This window comes from Python bivittatus, unplaced genomic scaffold (genome assembly GCF_059951505.1).
Source record: "Python bivittatus isolate LINGU-HERP-01145 unplaced genomic scaffold, Pbiv_v1 ctg000160_np1212, whole genome shotgun sequence".
In the NCBI taxonomy this organism is placed as follows: Eukaryota; Metazoa; Chordata; class Lepidosauria; order Squamata; family Pythonidae; genus Python; species Python bivittatus.
In genome coordinates this window covers 1014936-1030532 of record NW_028277076.1, presented here as the reverse complement: position 1 = coordinate 1030532, position 15597 = coordinate 1014936, and the positions used below count along the sequence as shown (strand labels likewise).

The 15597-nt window shown below is 53.7% G+C and overlaps 2 protein-coding genes across 3 annotated transcripts in view; both read right to left on the bottom strand.

The window, feature by feature from the left end:
* Nucleotides 1-15597, bottom strand: part of RABGAP1 (RAB GTPase activating protein 1) — a 42429-nt gene that overhangs the window by 14823 nt on the left and 12009 nt on the right. For both annotated transcript variants that reach the window (XM_088146858.1, XM_088146859.1), the window contains exons 11-13: nt 15345-15519; nt 14788-14881; nt 14294-14444 (exon numbers count right to left, since the gene is read on the bottom strand). In XM_088146858.1, the coding sequence (XP_088002984.1) occupies nt 14294-14444; nt 14788-14881; nt 15345-15519 (420 nt within the window). The remainder of the gene's footprint in view (nt 1-14293; nt 14445-14787; nt 14882-15344; nt 15520-15597) is intronic.
* Nucleotides 2-14271, bottom strand: GPR21 (G protein-coupled receptor 21). Its single transcript, XM_088146865.1, has one exon. The coding sequence runs from the start codon at nt 8932-8934 to the stop codon at nt 7861-7863; it is 1074 nt and encodes a 357-aa protein (XP_088002991.1). The 5' UTR covers nt 8935-14271; the 3' UTR covers nt 2-7860.

The following is a 15597-nucleotide window of genomic DNA, read 5'->3' as shown; positions in this document are numbered from 1 at the left end:
AAGCCGGGGGGGAGAAGGAGAAAGGGGAGACGGTTGTGAACAACCTGAAGGCCTGAGGATCCTGCAAACTCTGCTCCCAACAAGGGCACACGATCCTCATCCGAGGTTTAAGACAGCACAGGCACCGGGGTGCGCAGACGTGAAGGCCCGTAAACCATCCTGGCTCCTTCCTACCTGGCGGAGAAGCGACTCTGCAGGGCCTGTTCAGAAGGAAAGGGGGGAAAAAACACATACGCCCCTCCCCACTTTTCGCCCTGCAATATGGCTTAGCCAGGGCTGGGGAGAGGGACGTACTGATCTCCCCCCACTTCAAAAGGCTGGCCAAGACAAGCATTCAGCAAGGAAGGAAGGAAGGGCAGCTCTTGATACCTGGGATGTCGGGCGCGATGTGGGGGGAGAAGGGAAACAAGGTGTTCGCGCCACTGTTGAGCCAGCTCCACTCCCGACGACTCAGGAAAAGGAACATGGACGGACCTTCTCTCCCCCACCCCAAAGAACGCCCCACCGTTGGCAGCCGGGTTGGAAGACCTGCCAGCCACTGCCTTGCTGGTTCCAGAAGTCCCACGCCCAAGGTTATAAGCCACCAAAGCCTCGAGGGAGCAGGAAGGAGCTGAGCAAAATTTGGGGCCGGGAGGGAGGGAGCACCTTGCACTTTAGAATTGCTCCACGCAGCTCCCGTGACGGCAGCTCTCGCAAGCAGAACTTCCTTAGTCAGCATGACCTGATCCTTTTAGCCCCCGAAGGCTGACTTGGAGACCTCCCCCATGGGAAGCCGACGCTCCGCTCCTGAGCAGGGAGAGTCACCCCTTCAAAGCAGCAGAGGCGGACATGCCCCCCTCTCAGCAGGGCTCCCTGCCTGATCAGGTGATGAAACCTCCCCAAACCTCACTGTGTTTTTCTTTTTGCAGCATCCGCCGCTGAACCGTCACACGTGGCGGCTTCCACTGGGCAGAGAGACTCCACAGCTATGAACCAGACCCACCAGTGTGGGGCGAGAACGCCAAACGCCCACCAAATCAAACGTCGACCTTTTGAGTGACCCAGGACAAGGATGGAAAGGTGAGTTGGAACATCTACCCTTGCAGCGCGGAGGCACAACACAGCATTGCCTTCGTCGGGTACGCGGTAGCCTTAGGAACGGGCATCAGGGCTCCGATGCCATCCCCCAACGTTCTCGCTACTGGAGCACTGTTTGGTGGCAGGGGAAAGTGTCCGGAAATGATAAACTTTAAAAAAAAGCCAGCCTGGATTTAGTAGTACAAACAAGCGCAGCCCAGCCATTGTGTGAGGAGGAATCCTATTTTTATACCTTGCTGGGAGAACGGGCCCGCCAGACCAGCTCAGGTTTCCGGGGCTGAAGTGGGGGAGAAATGGAAAGCAAAGCTCTTGGAAACGCACTCCTTGGTGCAATCTGGGATGCAAAAGAGAAAGGGCAGGAAAAGAGAGGGAAGGAGAAAAAGCAGGAGTGGGCGCTGGCTGGGAGAGCGGAGGCAGCCAGCAATACAGAATAATCCCCAGTATGATTTCTGGTTGAGAGAACAGAGGGAGGAAAACCAGTGGTTTCCAGCAGGAACTGGACGCTTGCAATAAGGAGCCAATCTGGGCTCTTGGCTGAACAGAGGCCTCCTCCTCCTGCCCTGAAATTTTCAGGGGTAGCTTTCTGAAAATGCAGCTTCTTCTGGGGTTAATTTGCAAGCTCGGTGTTACAGCTAGCTCAGCAAAGCTTACAGGCTTGGCCTAAAAGCAACCCCTAGCGGGTTTTAAAAGCATCTTTTAAAATGAGATGCCGAAGTCCAAAATACCAGGAGAGTATCCGGTTGGGAAAGAGATTAAGCAAAAAACTCTCCCCTGGGGGTTTAATCCATTGCAACCGTCTTGTAGCATCCGAAGGTTGAACCTGTTTATCCCAGCCTCTAACGAAGTGGTACAGATGACAAAGGGTTATTCCATGATGAAATTATTAGCCCTTACAGTGATACAGGACCCTGCTGTCAATCAAGGAAGTGTTTCTTCCTCCTGGCTGGGAGTACGTGGCCCTGCCAAGTATGACGCCTGGGAATTCAGAGATTTCATCTCGCAAAGCTCAAGCCCCTCTCCTCTCTTGCGCCTTAAGAACTATACACAGGAAATTTAGTATTCTTAAGCCACGGAATTAGTCACAGTGAAAGAAATGTTCGCCAACGACAACCCTTTCACCCACGTTCCGCTGAATACACCCAACAAAAGTGAGAGCAGGTGGGACGGACCAGCCAGGCGTTGTTGGAAACAATAAAGTCACAATATGACATTGTTTCAGGCCAAATATGGCAATAAATCCCGTTCTAAAAATAAGAGTAAATCCCCAAGTGATACCCAGCCTCTTCAGCTGTGCTTAGTTCCTTTTAGGGCTCAAGTTTCCCACAAGAAAAATCAGAAAGAGGCACTTTGCAGAAAGCCCTCCTGCCTTGCGTGCGGATCTTAACGCTGCTTTGAAAGAAAATGGGCGCCGGGGCCCGAGAAAGCGTGGCCGCGAGGTGTCGGGGGGGGAGTGAGAAAGGTGGAAGGTCAAACAGATAAATGCAGCATGGGCAAGTCACCCCCCAGAATGCTCCAGCCTCCGTTCGGGGCGCACAGAGCCAAGGGACCCAAAAACAGAAATATGCAGGCAGGGGGAGAAAAGAAAGGAAGGGCCAACGCTTTTAAGTCAAGGGGGCACGCAGGGAAAGGGAAACTCCCACAAACAAAATGCAACCGAGGAATGAAAAAATGGAGCCACCCCTGGGTGGGACGGCCTGTCCTTGGAACGAAGGGCCCGGGGCCCTGGTCTCCGGTTCTGCTTTGCACCAGCGCCAGCCGTCCGCCCACATCCATTGGGGGCTTCTTTCGACTCAAGTCAGCTCCAAGAACCGAGTGAGGGGTTGGGGTGCAGTGGCCGAGGGTCCCTTGTCTGGGGCTCCGGGGGAGGCAAAGGGCGCCTGGATAAGGAAAGGCCTGGGAAATGCCCTCGGGGATGGCCAGGTGCGCCAGGGCTGAGTCTCAGCCATAAAGGATTCCCCTCTCCGCGCTCAGCAACTCTCCCTCCCTGCCCTCGGTGGCCTCTAATGGGGGGCAAACTGGGGCCCCTCCGGGTGTCGGGAGCTGCCCCATCCTCACCAGCCCCTAGAGAGGGAGCTCCAGACCCACTTCTTGCTCTGACACAGAGCGGGATGGGAGCAGCTCTTTAAAACATCCGATCTTCCGGCTGAAGAGGTGACTGACCTCCAGCAAGGCGTGAGCTATGAGCTATTCCGTGGACCCTTGGCATAAAAGCCAATTATTTGGTGAGTTTGGGAAAGGGAGTTTGCCAGAACAGGCATTATGGAAGTCATTAGGTTTTTGCTCTCTCACCTGGCCCCCCTCCCCTCCCCTCCCCTCCCCTCCGGTTTACAGGTGGGGCACACAGTCTAAAAATAGATAAAAATGCCATATGCAGCAAAGTTTGAAGAGTAAACAGCAATAATAACTACAACAACGTGTTCCTTGGGTTAAACAGCATCCTTTGCATCTTGGACCTACCAAGACATTTACGCGTTACTCCTGGATTTTCCTTAACGGTACGGCCTGAAAAGTATAAACGTATAAACAGCAGTTTAGCTACGTTCTTCTTCAGCTACCGTCTTGTGGCAACAGCAACCATACCTGTTTCTTCCACCCGTAAAGAACACGCACGCAATACTAAATTACACATAATCTGGCCCAACAACTAAAACATGGAAGTGCACCCATAAGTCAGGGCCCCAGGCCTTCCTTGCTCCTGAGAAGGCCCTGGGTGAAGCCGCTGCGTCCTTTCCCTGGGGTCTTGGCACCTTTTCTGCCACGAGCACGTAAGTAGCCCAGTATGGGGATTCCTTTAAGGAAGGACAGGAGGGGAAAGGCTGCAGTGGAAAGATGGAAAGGGGGGAGGGAACCTACGGAGCCCCTCTCTCGGTTGTCCCTCCCAAATGTAGGGCTAAGCGCTCTTTTCTTGTGGCCCAGACGGAACGCCGGAGCGCTTGAAGCCAAACGTTTCAAGCCGTGCACCTAGCGAGAATCCCACATGCTACCAGAGAGCCCGGCCGTTCCTGACCTGAAACAGCCGTGCAGGCATTCAGCACTTGCGGACGTCTCCGCCAAGCAAAACACACAAGTACTTTTGGGGACAAAGCACCAGATCCTTTCCTGCCAATAAGAGCGGGTGGCATTTAAGAGAAGTCTCCAGGGTGCTGTGAACTGGGGGTGGGGGGGGGATAAAGCTGATATTTGCTTTTACCCTGAAACCTTCCAATTCCTACTAGCTGGACGTCGAGAGGCAGCAAAAATCAGCAATGTACAATTATTGTCAGCGGCTCAAAGGCGTCTACGTGTAGAAGTTCCTACTCTATAAATACACAAATTAGGTTTATTTTTCTTGCTTTTGCCCTTTCGCTTGAACCAACACAGTGAAGAGATGTCCCTCTTGGAATAAAGATGATGATAGATGGTCAAAATTGTTTCCCCACCTTCTGCCCAGAAGAATAGCTCTGCTTTTTATTCTCCCTGAAATAGATAAACTTACAGGTTAAAAAAAAAAATGCTGGATTCTCAAGCTGTCATGACACGTACAAAACAGCACACCCCGGATTGCATGGGTTATTCTTTTGCACCACTAAATATTGCTGGCTTTAAATATGCACCAATCCTTGTTAACCTCTCCCCCCCCGCAAAAAACCACATACACATTTCGAGACCCGTATCTGAGGCTGCCGTTTATAGTTCCAGCCATTTGGTCTGTTCCCCAAGCGTTGATTCGCTGCATTCCCCGTACAAACCACCACCAGCCCCCAACCCCATGTCTTCTCCCTCTGCCTTCGCTCTGGATCAGCCTGGCCTTAAGTCAGAAGCTGCTGTGTATTTGGGGATTCTGCCCCAGTTCCAGCCTCTGAAACTCACAGGGACTTTCTGGCCTCGCTTGCAGAAGCTTCGATTTCCCCGCCACCCCCCCACCAAGGGAGCATCGCCACAGCTGAGAGAGTTATACCCCGAACTTGAAGCCGGCCCGCTGGGTATCTGCACTTCCCACAAAAAGGTTGAGATGCTATTGCTTATTTCTTGGAATACTAATCAATCAATCAATCAATCAATCAATCAATCAATCAATCAATCAAGCCCAAGTTACATCAGCCTCTCCTGGCCCGTGCTGGTTTTAACACGGGTACGCTGCAGATGGGAGTCACTCTTGGACCTTAAGGGGTCCTCCCAGCTCCGTGTCTCTGCTCTGCCCAGCAAGGCAGCCAGGAGAGTTAACAGGGATATTCGGAAGCCTCCAGATCCAGAAGCAGGGAGAGTGTTCCTCCCGTGCCTGCGGTAAGCACAGGCTAACCTCATGGGTTAAAGGAGCCCTGGATCGTGCCAATATCCAGGCTAAAAAAGCGCAACTGATGTGTTCATGTAACAGGCAGACAAACAAGGTTAAGGCTGAGTTAATGCAAGATGCAAAGACAGAAACTGGGTTCCCAACAATAGGACGAAACCATGCATTTCACAGCACCGTTACAGGTAGTCCTCGACTTAGAACCACAATAGGGATCAGAACATTTGTTGTTAAGTGGTGCAGCCATTAAGCGAGGCATCACGTGACCACACCCAATTTTACATTTTTTGTGGCGGTCATTAAGTGAATCATGCGGTTTCCCCATTGATTTTGCTTGTCAGAAGCCAGCTGGGAAGGTCGCAAATGGCGATCGGGTGACCCCGGGATGCTGCAACCATCATAAATACATGCCAGCTGCCAAACGCCTGGATTTTGATCACATGACTGCGGGGACGCTGTGATGGTCACAAGTGCAAGGACTGGTCGTAAGTCACTTTTTTTAGTGGTGTCATAACTTCAAATGGTCACTAAACAAATGGTCATAAGTTGAGAACTACCTGTAATCTAGAATGTTATGTGAACCTGGCCATTATGTGGTTTCTCCATGACCCTGGTCCAGCCCGCTGCCACCTTCACAGCCATGTAAAGTTTCTTACCCCCAGCCAAACCGAAGTTTCCGTTCCTCCTCGCGACAAAAGGACAATCGCCCATCTCACGATAATATAGTATGAGATACATGGGGAAATTGTCAACAACCATGTGAATTAACGCTCATTGGTAAACAAATAAATTTTAAAAATCTATCCTTTGTGCAGAGAGGATCACCCAGCAAATGCTTCGAAAATGACTAGCAAAATCTTAGTAGCTGGCCTGCAGATGCGGCGGGGAGGGGGGTGACACTAAGTTTGCTCGCGGCCAGGGGAGGGAACTTCCAGAGTTGGCCCTCAAAATGTCAAGTTAAAAAAAAGAAAGAAAAAAAGAAGCCTTATTTAAACTGAATCTCCTGTTTGGCACGGCATCCTGTTTCCAACAATGGGCAGGCAAAAAAAAAAAAAAAAAAAAAGCCCACAGTCAGGTCGTGAGAACAGTTGCTTCCCCGCAGCAATCGGTATTCAAAGGTAGGCTGCCTCTCTGCACAGCAGTTCCATACAACCCGAAGGACTAGCAGCCACGAATAGCTTTGCCTTCCCCTCTGTGCACTTCTCTAAGCTTCAGCCATTCCTGCATCTGCCCTCTCTTAGCCAGACCCAGGGTCAATTCTTCTGCCCCAGAACTGGGCCAGCTTTCCTCCAGACCAAAAGTTGGCGTTTTACAAAGATACGGCTAGGTTGATTAGCCCCAGCAACGTGGTCTGAGTACAAAATACACTTCCCCCCAACGCAGGCCGTCCCTAAGAAGCATCCTCCTAGAACGTGAATCAGGTTGGACACCTTGCTGCAAGAAGTGGGCAGGTAAGTGCAGCCCCTTCTCTCTGCATTTCAAAACGTGGAGGCGCCTGAGGCATTTTCAACAGACCTCAAACTTCCAAGGCCTCGATCAGGACCTCAGCATAAACACCTCCTCATTCAGCTTTTCAGAAACCCTTTCTCCCTCCTTTCCCTATTAAAGCAATCGGTAATTTAGAAATCTGCTTTTTAAAGAGAATTTGTTTTGAGAAACTTCCTCAAAACAAAAAAACAAGCTGGTGACATCGTTTCCAAACCATCCTGTGGAATGCATGACCACATCCCCAAGCTGTTGCCTACAAAATCCAAATCAAGGAAAGGACAAAATAAATATTTTTTTCTCCGCTTACTTAAAAAAAAAAAAAAACAGGAAAAAAGGAAACACTTTATTCGTCTTCTAATTTGGTCTGCTCCAAAGTCATCTGTTTACTACACAGACATTTCATTTTTTAAGAAAAATGCAAATACGGTACTTTAAATCACAAATGAACAACCTGGGGAGACAGAGGTGGCAAAAAGGGGACGGGGAGGAGGAATAACCACGGTTATAAAAAGCCTAGAGAGAAAAGGGCACCGCTGGCTCACGGCACGCTGGAATCCAACGTTCAAGTGTTGACATTATTGGCTACAGGCGTAAGGGGGGAAACAGGGTGGGGGTGGGGGGTAGGAAGAGGGACAATCATCATTTGGACCCATAAGATTTTGAAATATACTTTGGCATATGCACGGACAAATCAAAGAATACACTATTAAACCATTTACACACTCCCGCACTGACACACAGAGCACAGATCTCCAAACACCAGAGCAAAGTGGTAAGGAAGAACACAAGGGTCTTTTGCTGGCACTGTAGTACATCCCGTGTCACTCCACGGAGGAGACCCTCCTGGTCAAAACGGACACTCCCCGCTTCCCACCAGGACCTTTCTAAAGCGAAACACGGAAACCGACAGCACGTGCTGGTGGAAATCCTCAGTCCTTCTGAGATCAGCAGCGTTTCTGTCTGTCTCTCTTTTTGCAAGTCTGGACGTCTTTTAATGGGCTGAGTTTGTGGGAACAACCTGCGCGTCAGGCGTGACACCCGTTGGAAGGTCTTTTGCTCCGGGAGGCAGAGGAGTCCTTGGCTGCCCGGTGCCTGGCGCACGGCGTGCAAAGGGCGCCCGAGAGGTGCTTCAACCCCTTCTGAAAGACACTGTTGGACAAGCTGTAGATGACACAGTTGCAAAAGCTATTGCTGATGGCCAGCCAGGTGGTCAAGAAGGAGGCCAGGCGGTTGTGGTAAACAGAGGAGCTCTCCAGGAGAAAGTAGATGATGTAGGGAAGCCACAGGATGTAGAAGACGCTGGTGATGCGCAGGAGGACCATGGCGTAGCGCTTGTCCGGGCAAGGCTGGGCCTCGGCCGCCTCCCCCTCCTGGGAACTGAAGCGCACCCGCCGCTCGTTGATCTCCCTGGTGTGCTGCTGACAGATGCGGAAGATGCTGAAGTAAGTGAAGCAGACGACGAAGGCGGCCGGCGCGTACAGCATGACCACGATGAACAGAGTGAAGATGGCCCGGGTGTCCCAGAAGTCGGCGCACCACTGGAAGATGTCTCCGTGGTAGCCAGGCTTCCCCCACTCGAAGAAGGCGGGCAGGAAGACGGCGCCCGAGTACAGCCAGAGCAGCAGGATGCAGGCGCGGAGGCGGCAGGGGGTGACCAGGGTGCTGTAGGTGAGGGGCTTGGTGATGGCGATGTAGCGGTCGAGGCTGATGCACGCCAGCGAGGTCATGGAGACGCTCTTCAGCACTGAGACGACGTAGCCAAAGACCTTGCAGACCAGGGACTCGGGCAGGAAGGCGACCGGGTAGTGCAGGAGGGAGAGCGAGGGCACCAGGCAACTCACCCCAACCAGCAGGTCGGCGTAGGCCATGGTCTGGATGAAGTAGCTGGTGGTGTGGTGGTTCAGCAGCGGCGCGCAGTGGAAGACGAAGATGACGACCAGGTTGCCCGAGATGATGAGGACGGTGAGGAAGACGACGACAATCACTTCCAGCAGGCAGACGTCCAGGCTGTCCGGGTAGCCGGCGGCCAGGAGGCAGAAGGGCCTCCCGCCACCGCCGCTCCCATTGCCGGGGCTGCCGCCGTCCAGGGAGGCGTTCATCTTGCAATGGCGCCCACAGCCCCCTCACGCCGGCGGCTGCTGCCCGGCTGCTGCAGTGGCTGTCATTGCGGCGGCTTCTGCGTGCGCGGCTGCTCCGGAGAAGGCGAGGAGGAGTGTGGCGGGCGCCCGGGCATTGTCCGCAATGCTCCCTCTCGGCTTCCCGGTTCCAGCCGCCGCCCCCTCCTCCAGCTGTGCTGGCTGGCTGGCTGGCTGGCTGGCAGCAGTACGCTGCCGCTGGGGGGGAGCAGAGGTGCGCTGCGCTGCCTCGGCTGAGAGGAGGCTGGCTGGTGTGGGAGGGGAGGGGAGGGGAGGGGAGGGGAGGGGGACTAGAGGAGTGCCAGCCGGAGCCACGTGGGGGCGGCTCCTCGAAGGCAGGCGAGGGAGGAAGAAAGAAGGGGGCGTTTTACAGCACCCCTCCCTTCCTCCCCGGATGCGCCAGGCGGCCTCCCCGCCCCCAACACTGCGGGAGAGGGGGCCAGCCGCCCACCAGCTCCCCGGGATCCGGCTGGAGGAGGGATGCTCCCGAGCCGGGCGCCCCTCCCCCGCCTACCTGCAGCTCAGAGGACAAAGGCCGGTGCTCGCCAGCCAGCCAGCTGAGACGGGCATCTGCCTCCGGCGCCCGGGAGAGGCGGGCAGCTGCCCGCTGCAGGTCCAGGAGGGGAGGACAGGCGCAGCCGAGGGCCGGTTCCCTCCGCCCGGCTCCGCAGACTCGGTGGGCGCGCGCCTGCGCCCAGCTCCTCCTTGCTCGCGCTCCTCCGCACCAAGCCTGGGTGGCGAGGCGCAGGGTCCCAGCGCCCTGCAGAAAGTTTCTCTGGCATGGGGGGGCGGATCCGCCAACCCCCCTCCCTGCCCTCAACTCTGCCCAGACCAGCAGGAGCTACAGAAGCAGCTGGAGGCAGCCCAGCTGGCGAGACTCCTGCCAGCAGTCAAAGAAAGCCCACTCATCTCAGGTGAAAATGGCCGAGCGCAGGCAGGGGGCTAGGGAGGGGGGAGGCCAAGCCCCATTGGTATTCAGCCCCAACACCACCCCCCTGGGCTGGGCTGCTGGGAGGAGGGCCCGTCCCTCTCCTTGCTGCGGTTTAGCAGCCCTCTCAGGGGTATCTTGGGATCAGCCTGCCTGGCACAAGGCCAGAGAGGATCCCACACGGCCAACCCGGGGAACCCACGGCGGAGGCCTGAGACGAGACCGACCCTCTTCCGAAAACCCTCAAGGGTGCCGCCAGGGAGAAGCTGGAAGACGGCACTCCCTTCCCCAAGGATTCCGCAAAGCCGACGGCGCGCTTGCGACTGAGGCCCATCGGGATGGCCCACGGAATTCAACGGACTGGAATCCGAGAGGGTCTGTGGGGCAGCTCCCCTCCAAGGGCCCAGCACGGCTTCTCCGAAGGAAAAGCAGGAGCCTGCCCTCCTCTCCCAGCGGAGGCTCTGGATCAAGCACGGGGTTCAGGTCTTCGGCCAGCTGGGGACACCCACTGGCGCTCTCCTGGCAAAGGTGGTGGCCCTTGGCTCTCCTGGGCTCCCCTCGTGGCACAACGGAGTCACCCTTATTTCCAAACTCCTTCAGCCACAACAGTTTGCGTTCCTGTTTTATATTTCTGCCCGACGCCTTTTGTGAGAACAGGCTCCCCGTGGGAAAGATGGTACAGGAACCTGCGCCAAGCACAGGTGATAACTTGGAACCTGAAGAGAGGACTCCTTCTCCTCCTGATCGCCAGTATCTCCGCTCCATCTTGCTCCTTCAGTTACCATAGAAACTGGCTCTCTCTTCCCCCCCTTTAAGACCAGAGCCTTGAAAACTTGGATCTGAAAAACGGGAAGGCAGCCTGATTTCGCCGCTCTTCTGTGAAGAAATCCTCACTGTGACTTCTTGAACCAGATGCTGCTAAAGCCTTCCAAGCTGCAGCCCTTAATTGATTCAATTAAACTGCTCAAAAGCCTTAAATCGATGTAAATGGTGTTCCCGATCAAGCAGCAGGTTTATAATTCAAGAAAGCTCTCCTAAAAAATCTGCAGGGAAAGCGTCCTTGCCAAAAAATAGATCCCATCCCCTATTTAGTCCGGTGTGAAGGAGACACATTTCTAGCTAATGGGACCTACTTCTGGTTTAGTCTTAGCGCCACTGAGGTCCGTACCCCTGAGCCAGGTACTACCAAATGAGTGTATGCTTAGAAAGGAAGATATTCATATTCACCTCTATTAGAAAGGAAGAAACAAGAGTACTCTGTACAGTTCCTCAGACTAGACTTAAACTCACTCTATCTCTGTTTGTCATCCGCACGCATGCACTTGTCTTTCATCTCAGAAGGAGCCGGATGCTTTAGAAGATGGAAGGGGAGCGTTCCAGCCATTGTGGCTACGCACACTGCAGAGCCCCAAATCTTTATGGACAGGACACAAGACCCCTGCAGATCTACCACCTACCACTCCTACAGCAGGTAAGTCCATCCTCCAAAGACCAAGGAAGCAACTACTTGCCAAATTGTTTTTACAGATACTTGATTCACTGACAGACCAGCATCCCATGTCCGCAATGGACGTCAGAAGACGCCTTTTGGAAGTCCCCGATCAGGGTCAGAGATGAGTCAACGTGTCCTTCTCTTTCAAAAGCCGGAGGCTCTCACTGCATCCTCGCTCAGCACTTGCACAACTGATCAACGAAGACTTCTTTGAGCTGGACGACAGCCCTACAGCCGCCTCCCTCTGGAGGACCTGAGGCTGGGAGATCTCCCCACGGCCATGAGAAGGCTCCTGGGCTAATCTGATAGGGTCTCAGGCATGGGTTCTCTCCCTGGACTTGTGAGCTGGTTAAATGGAAAGTCAAGAGTCAGGCGCAAAGGCAACGCCAGCTTGAGAACCATTTCAGAGCTGGGGCAAGGCCACTTCCAGGATTCCTGTGCGCTCCTGCGTGTGCCACGCTGTCAGTCCTGGGAGCAACTGCTGGGAAACGGCTGGACGAGGCTCTGAGCAAGCAACAGCTGTCGGGGCAGAGGAGCATGTTCACACAAAGGCCCTTCTGTCAAGGGGGAAATAGGGAAGGACAGCTTTTTAAACAAAAAGCACCAGTCCCAGTGGAAAAGGAAGCTAACTGGCAGAAGTATTTCCACGGCCAATCTCTCTGTGGCACTGCACTGATTCCTTTTGGAACATCATCACTCCTGAATTTGGTGGTGAAAACGAGCTTGCTCCATGGTCTGGTTTTTGGCTCTTGAGCACTAAACACCTAACAGAACCCCTTAAGCTCCAAGACGAGGAAACACAGAGAAAACTGAGCACAGTTCAGCTTCCCACCTGCCAGGGCAGCGGATCCAATACGTCTGCAGAAGACGGCGCCAAACCACCCAGTGCCATGCGTGAGTCGAGCACCCACCACCACGCAGGCCTCACCAGCAACGATCCACTCGCCTGGCCATCCAGCACAGCCAACAAGCGAGCTTTCTCGGGATACATTGGCCTTGCTGAAATTTTAACCTTTGCCTGGTAGGATTTTGGAAAGCACAGCATGGAGGGTGGGAGAGGGGAGGAAGAGAGATGGTTCAAGGTTGCAACTGAGTTTGTCAGCAGCAGTTAATTCAGGGGGAGGAGAAGCATCAGGGGTGGGGATCAAAACCATTCCTGGCTTTGCGTCTCCGTTGCCTGTCGGCTCACCTCCTCGCCCATCCAGAGTGGCATTTGGGGCAGAGAAGTGCTCCGAGGATGGCTCCCGCCTGGGGGTGACATTATGATCAGAATCAATGGCGACCACAGAGAGAGAGAAACTGCCAGGCAGCCCAGCAGGTTGCACCATGCCACGCTGTGGAGCAGCCACAACAGGAAGCGCCCAGCAGCTGGATCAATACAGCCAGCTGAGTCCTCAGCGAGAGCTGCCGGGCCCAGCCGTGCAAGCCAAGGCAGCAGGAACTGGGCCTGGGGTGGGGAGCAGGTTGGCTGGCTGGCCAGAACTGAGGACGGAACAGCCTGTTGCAGCACGAACCTCATCAGGTTTATGTGTGTCTAGATCTGTAGGCTGCATGAGCGGCGCGAGAACACTAAGAGATTCTTCCTTGCAAATGATGCTCACTGATGCTCAAGCCTAGTCGGGGAGCCCCTGTAGTTCAGGCCTTTGCAAAGGGGTATTTCATCCTCCCTTCCTGCAGAAAATCAACTGCCACCAGAGCCAAAGTAGGAGAGCTTTCTTCTCCCTGTTGTCAATCACAAAAGGGGAATCCTCATCCCCCTTCTGCTGTGATTCCTGGAAGAGCTTCCTGGATGGCTTTAAGGCCTAGGCCCTGAAGGGCCACCACCTCACACATCGGAGGCTCAACCTCAGCAAAGCTCTCGGCCATGGCATTGGCTAGAAACGGAACCCAGTTTTGCATTCTCCCACCGGCCGCAGATCTTAAAACCATACATTTTATGCAGAATTGTCTTGACATCATTTTTTAACACATCACATTAAATAAAAACATGCACAGCTGAATAAACGTATGCAAGAAAAGGGAAGGGAACAAACAGGCAAATAGTGACTTTCGACACACACAAGGATACTGGGGGATCTGCAGGTACTTTCTCACAATTTACCAAAACTGAATCAGATTCCTCTTGAGTTACTAAGAGATAAACCTGCCTATAGAGGTGAGGAGAGGCTGGTGTCTTCCTTGAATTTGCTACATGCCCTAAATCTGAAATATCAGATTGTGGAAGAAAATGCAGGCATGCAATCATTCAAAACGCACACGCACACAGTGGGCCTATGACATGTGCGTCTTCCAAACGCTACATACTCAGACAAGGCAGATTTGACACCTTTTACCTTCCTGTAATATTGCTTTTGCTACCCTTGACGCAGAATCCACCTTATCCAAAAATTCAAAATGTGTGCCTCAAGAGCTCCCGGACCTCAGATTCAACAGCACGTTCAAGTAAAACCACAGAGCACAAGCAGGTCATTCTATCAACTGGATTTTACCAGTGTCATGAGAAATGTCCCTGGGAAACAGACCACTTGAGAAGCCTTCTGAGTTGGAGACCACTTTCCACGGATGGGAAGGGAGGGGCCGGGAGAACAAGCTCCTTGATGAGTGAAGGTGAGAGACTGTCACTTCAACCATTAAAGAGCACTGATGCTCAGCAGAACCGTCTCCATCGCGTTAACATTCTGCCTTAAAAAGCATCCAAAATTGTCCTACTCTGCAGAATGGCAGCTGTGGGTGGTAGGCCGCCTGCTTTTCAGCGCAACTGCCCCATGGCCAGTCTTCTTGCTAAGACATCTCCGAGAAGTTTCAGAGGCCCGTCATCCAGAGAAGCCAGCCCAAAGCCACTGCCACAGCCATTTGCTGCCCAGTCTCTTCCCCCCAGCGCAACCGTTCATAGACAAACCCACCTTTGTGATGAGAATCCGATACTTTTCCACTAGATGGTCGTTGTTGTGACATCCTGCCAGAAGCTGCCAAACCTCTCCTCTGAGAGCTTCCGGAACACCGCTTCTTACCAACGCGGACAAGGCTTTGGGCCGCACGCTCAGATTCAAGTGCCTGGAAGAGAGGAAGCAGACTTCAACCAGGGCTTGGCAGAAGGGCAGCCACACCCTGAGGCAGGAGGGGGCCTGTTCCTTCTCGCCTGACGCTAATCAGCAGGCCTTTTTTAAGGGCAAAGAGAGGAGGCAAATCAGAGGCTTCATGGAGGACGGCAGCTGGGCTATGTATGCAAGAGGCTGAACAGCAAGAGGGTCATGATGGCAGCCCCCTTCTGCAGGTGACGAGGAATAGGGATCGATCAGCGAGGCTTGGCGGCAGCTTCCCCTCTCCGGACCGGTTTATCTGGACGAGGACCATTCCCTGAACAAGGAATTTGGGATACAGGAAGCAGGGCGCTTACCACTTGGAGAGGAGGTCTCCCCACGTCTCCAGGATCTTTTCCGCACACTCTTTAGAAACATCTCCTGAGCCACTCAGAAGAGGTTCATCGTTATCTGCAAAATACAGAGAGGCTCAGGGAAGATGCCAAGCGCAATTCAGAACGTGCCCTGCTGCCGTGAAGCAGGAAGCTGTTCCTCCCACTGGCTCCTGCCCGGAGCCTGCTCTGCTGCACGAATCCAATGGACAGGCCACACAGGGCCCTTCAGACATAATTGGCGGCCTCCGTTGGAGCTGGGCAGCTTTCACTGGGGCTCAGTATTTACTCCAATTACGAAACTGGGCAGAGTCTGGCATATCTGGGGGCAGACTGGTATAGGAAGGCCAAGGGGGCCTCAACTGAGACATCTCGCAGAAAGGGAAGCACAGAGATAGCGTGCCCCAAACCTACCTCTTGACTGGCTGGCTCATGAAGACACGTCTGGGCTTGGCTGCAGCTAGCCTACAGCCAGTTCTGTCTGCCAACCACACCTAGCAGGAGAGAATCCTGGAAAAGCCACCCTTCCAGCCTTGCCTTACCTTCCTCTTCATCATCCTCAGGGGGGGACGGGATCATAGAGCCTTGGGACCCGGACTGCGGGAGGCGGAGGGCTGGGCTGGCAGTGGTTTTCCTCCTCTCCCTTTCAGATTCGCTCTCCAGACACACGACTTCATAGAGGGTGTCTGTGCTGTTCTTTCGGTCCTTTTGCTTGATCTGAGCGACACGATGCACGTTGGGGTTTGGTCAAAAGCTTAACAGGAATGCCTTACAGATCTATAGACTATAAATTCC

Coding starts and splice junctions, on each gene's coding strand:
- GPR21 (XM_088146865.1), bottom strand. CDS start 8,934: ATGAACGCCTCCCTGGACGGCGGCAGCCCCGGCAATGGGAGCGGCGGT.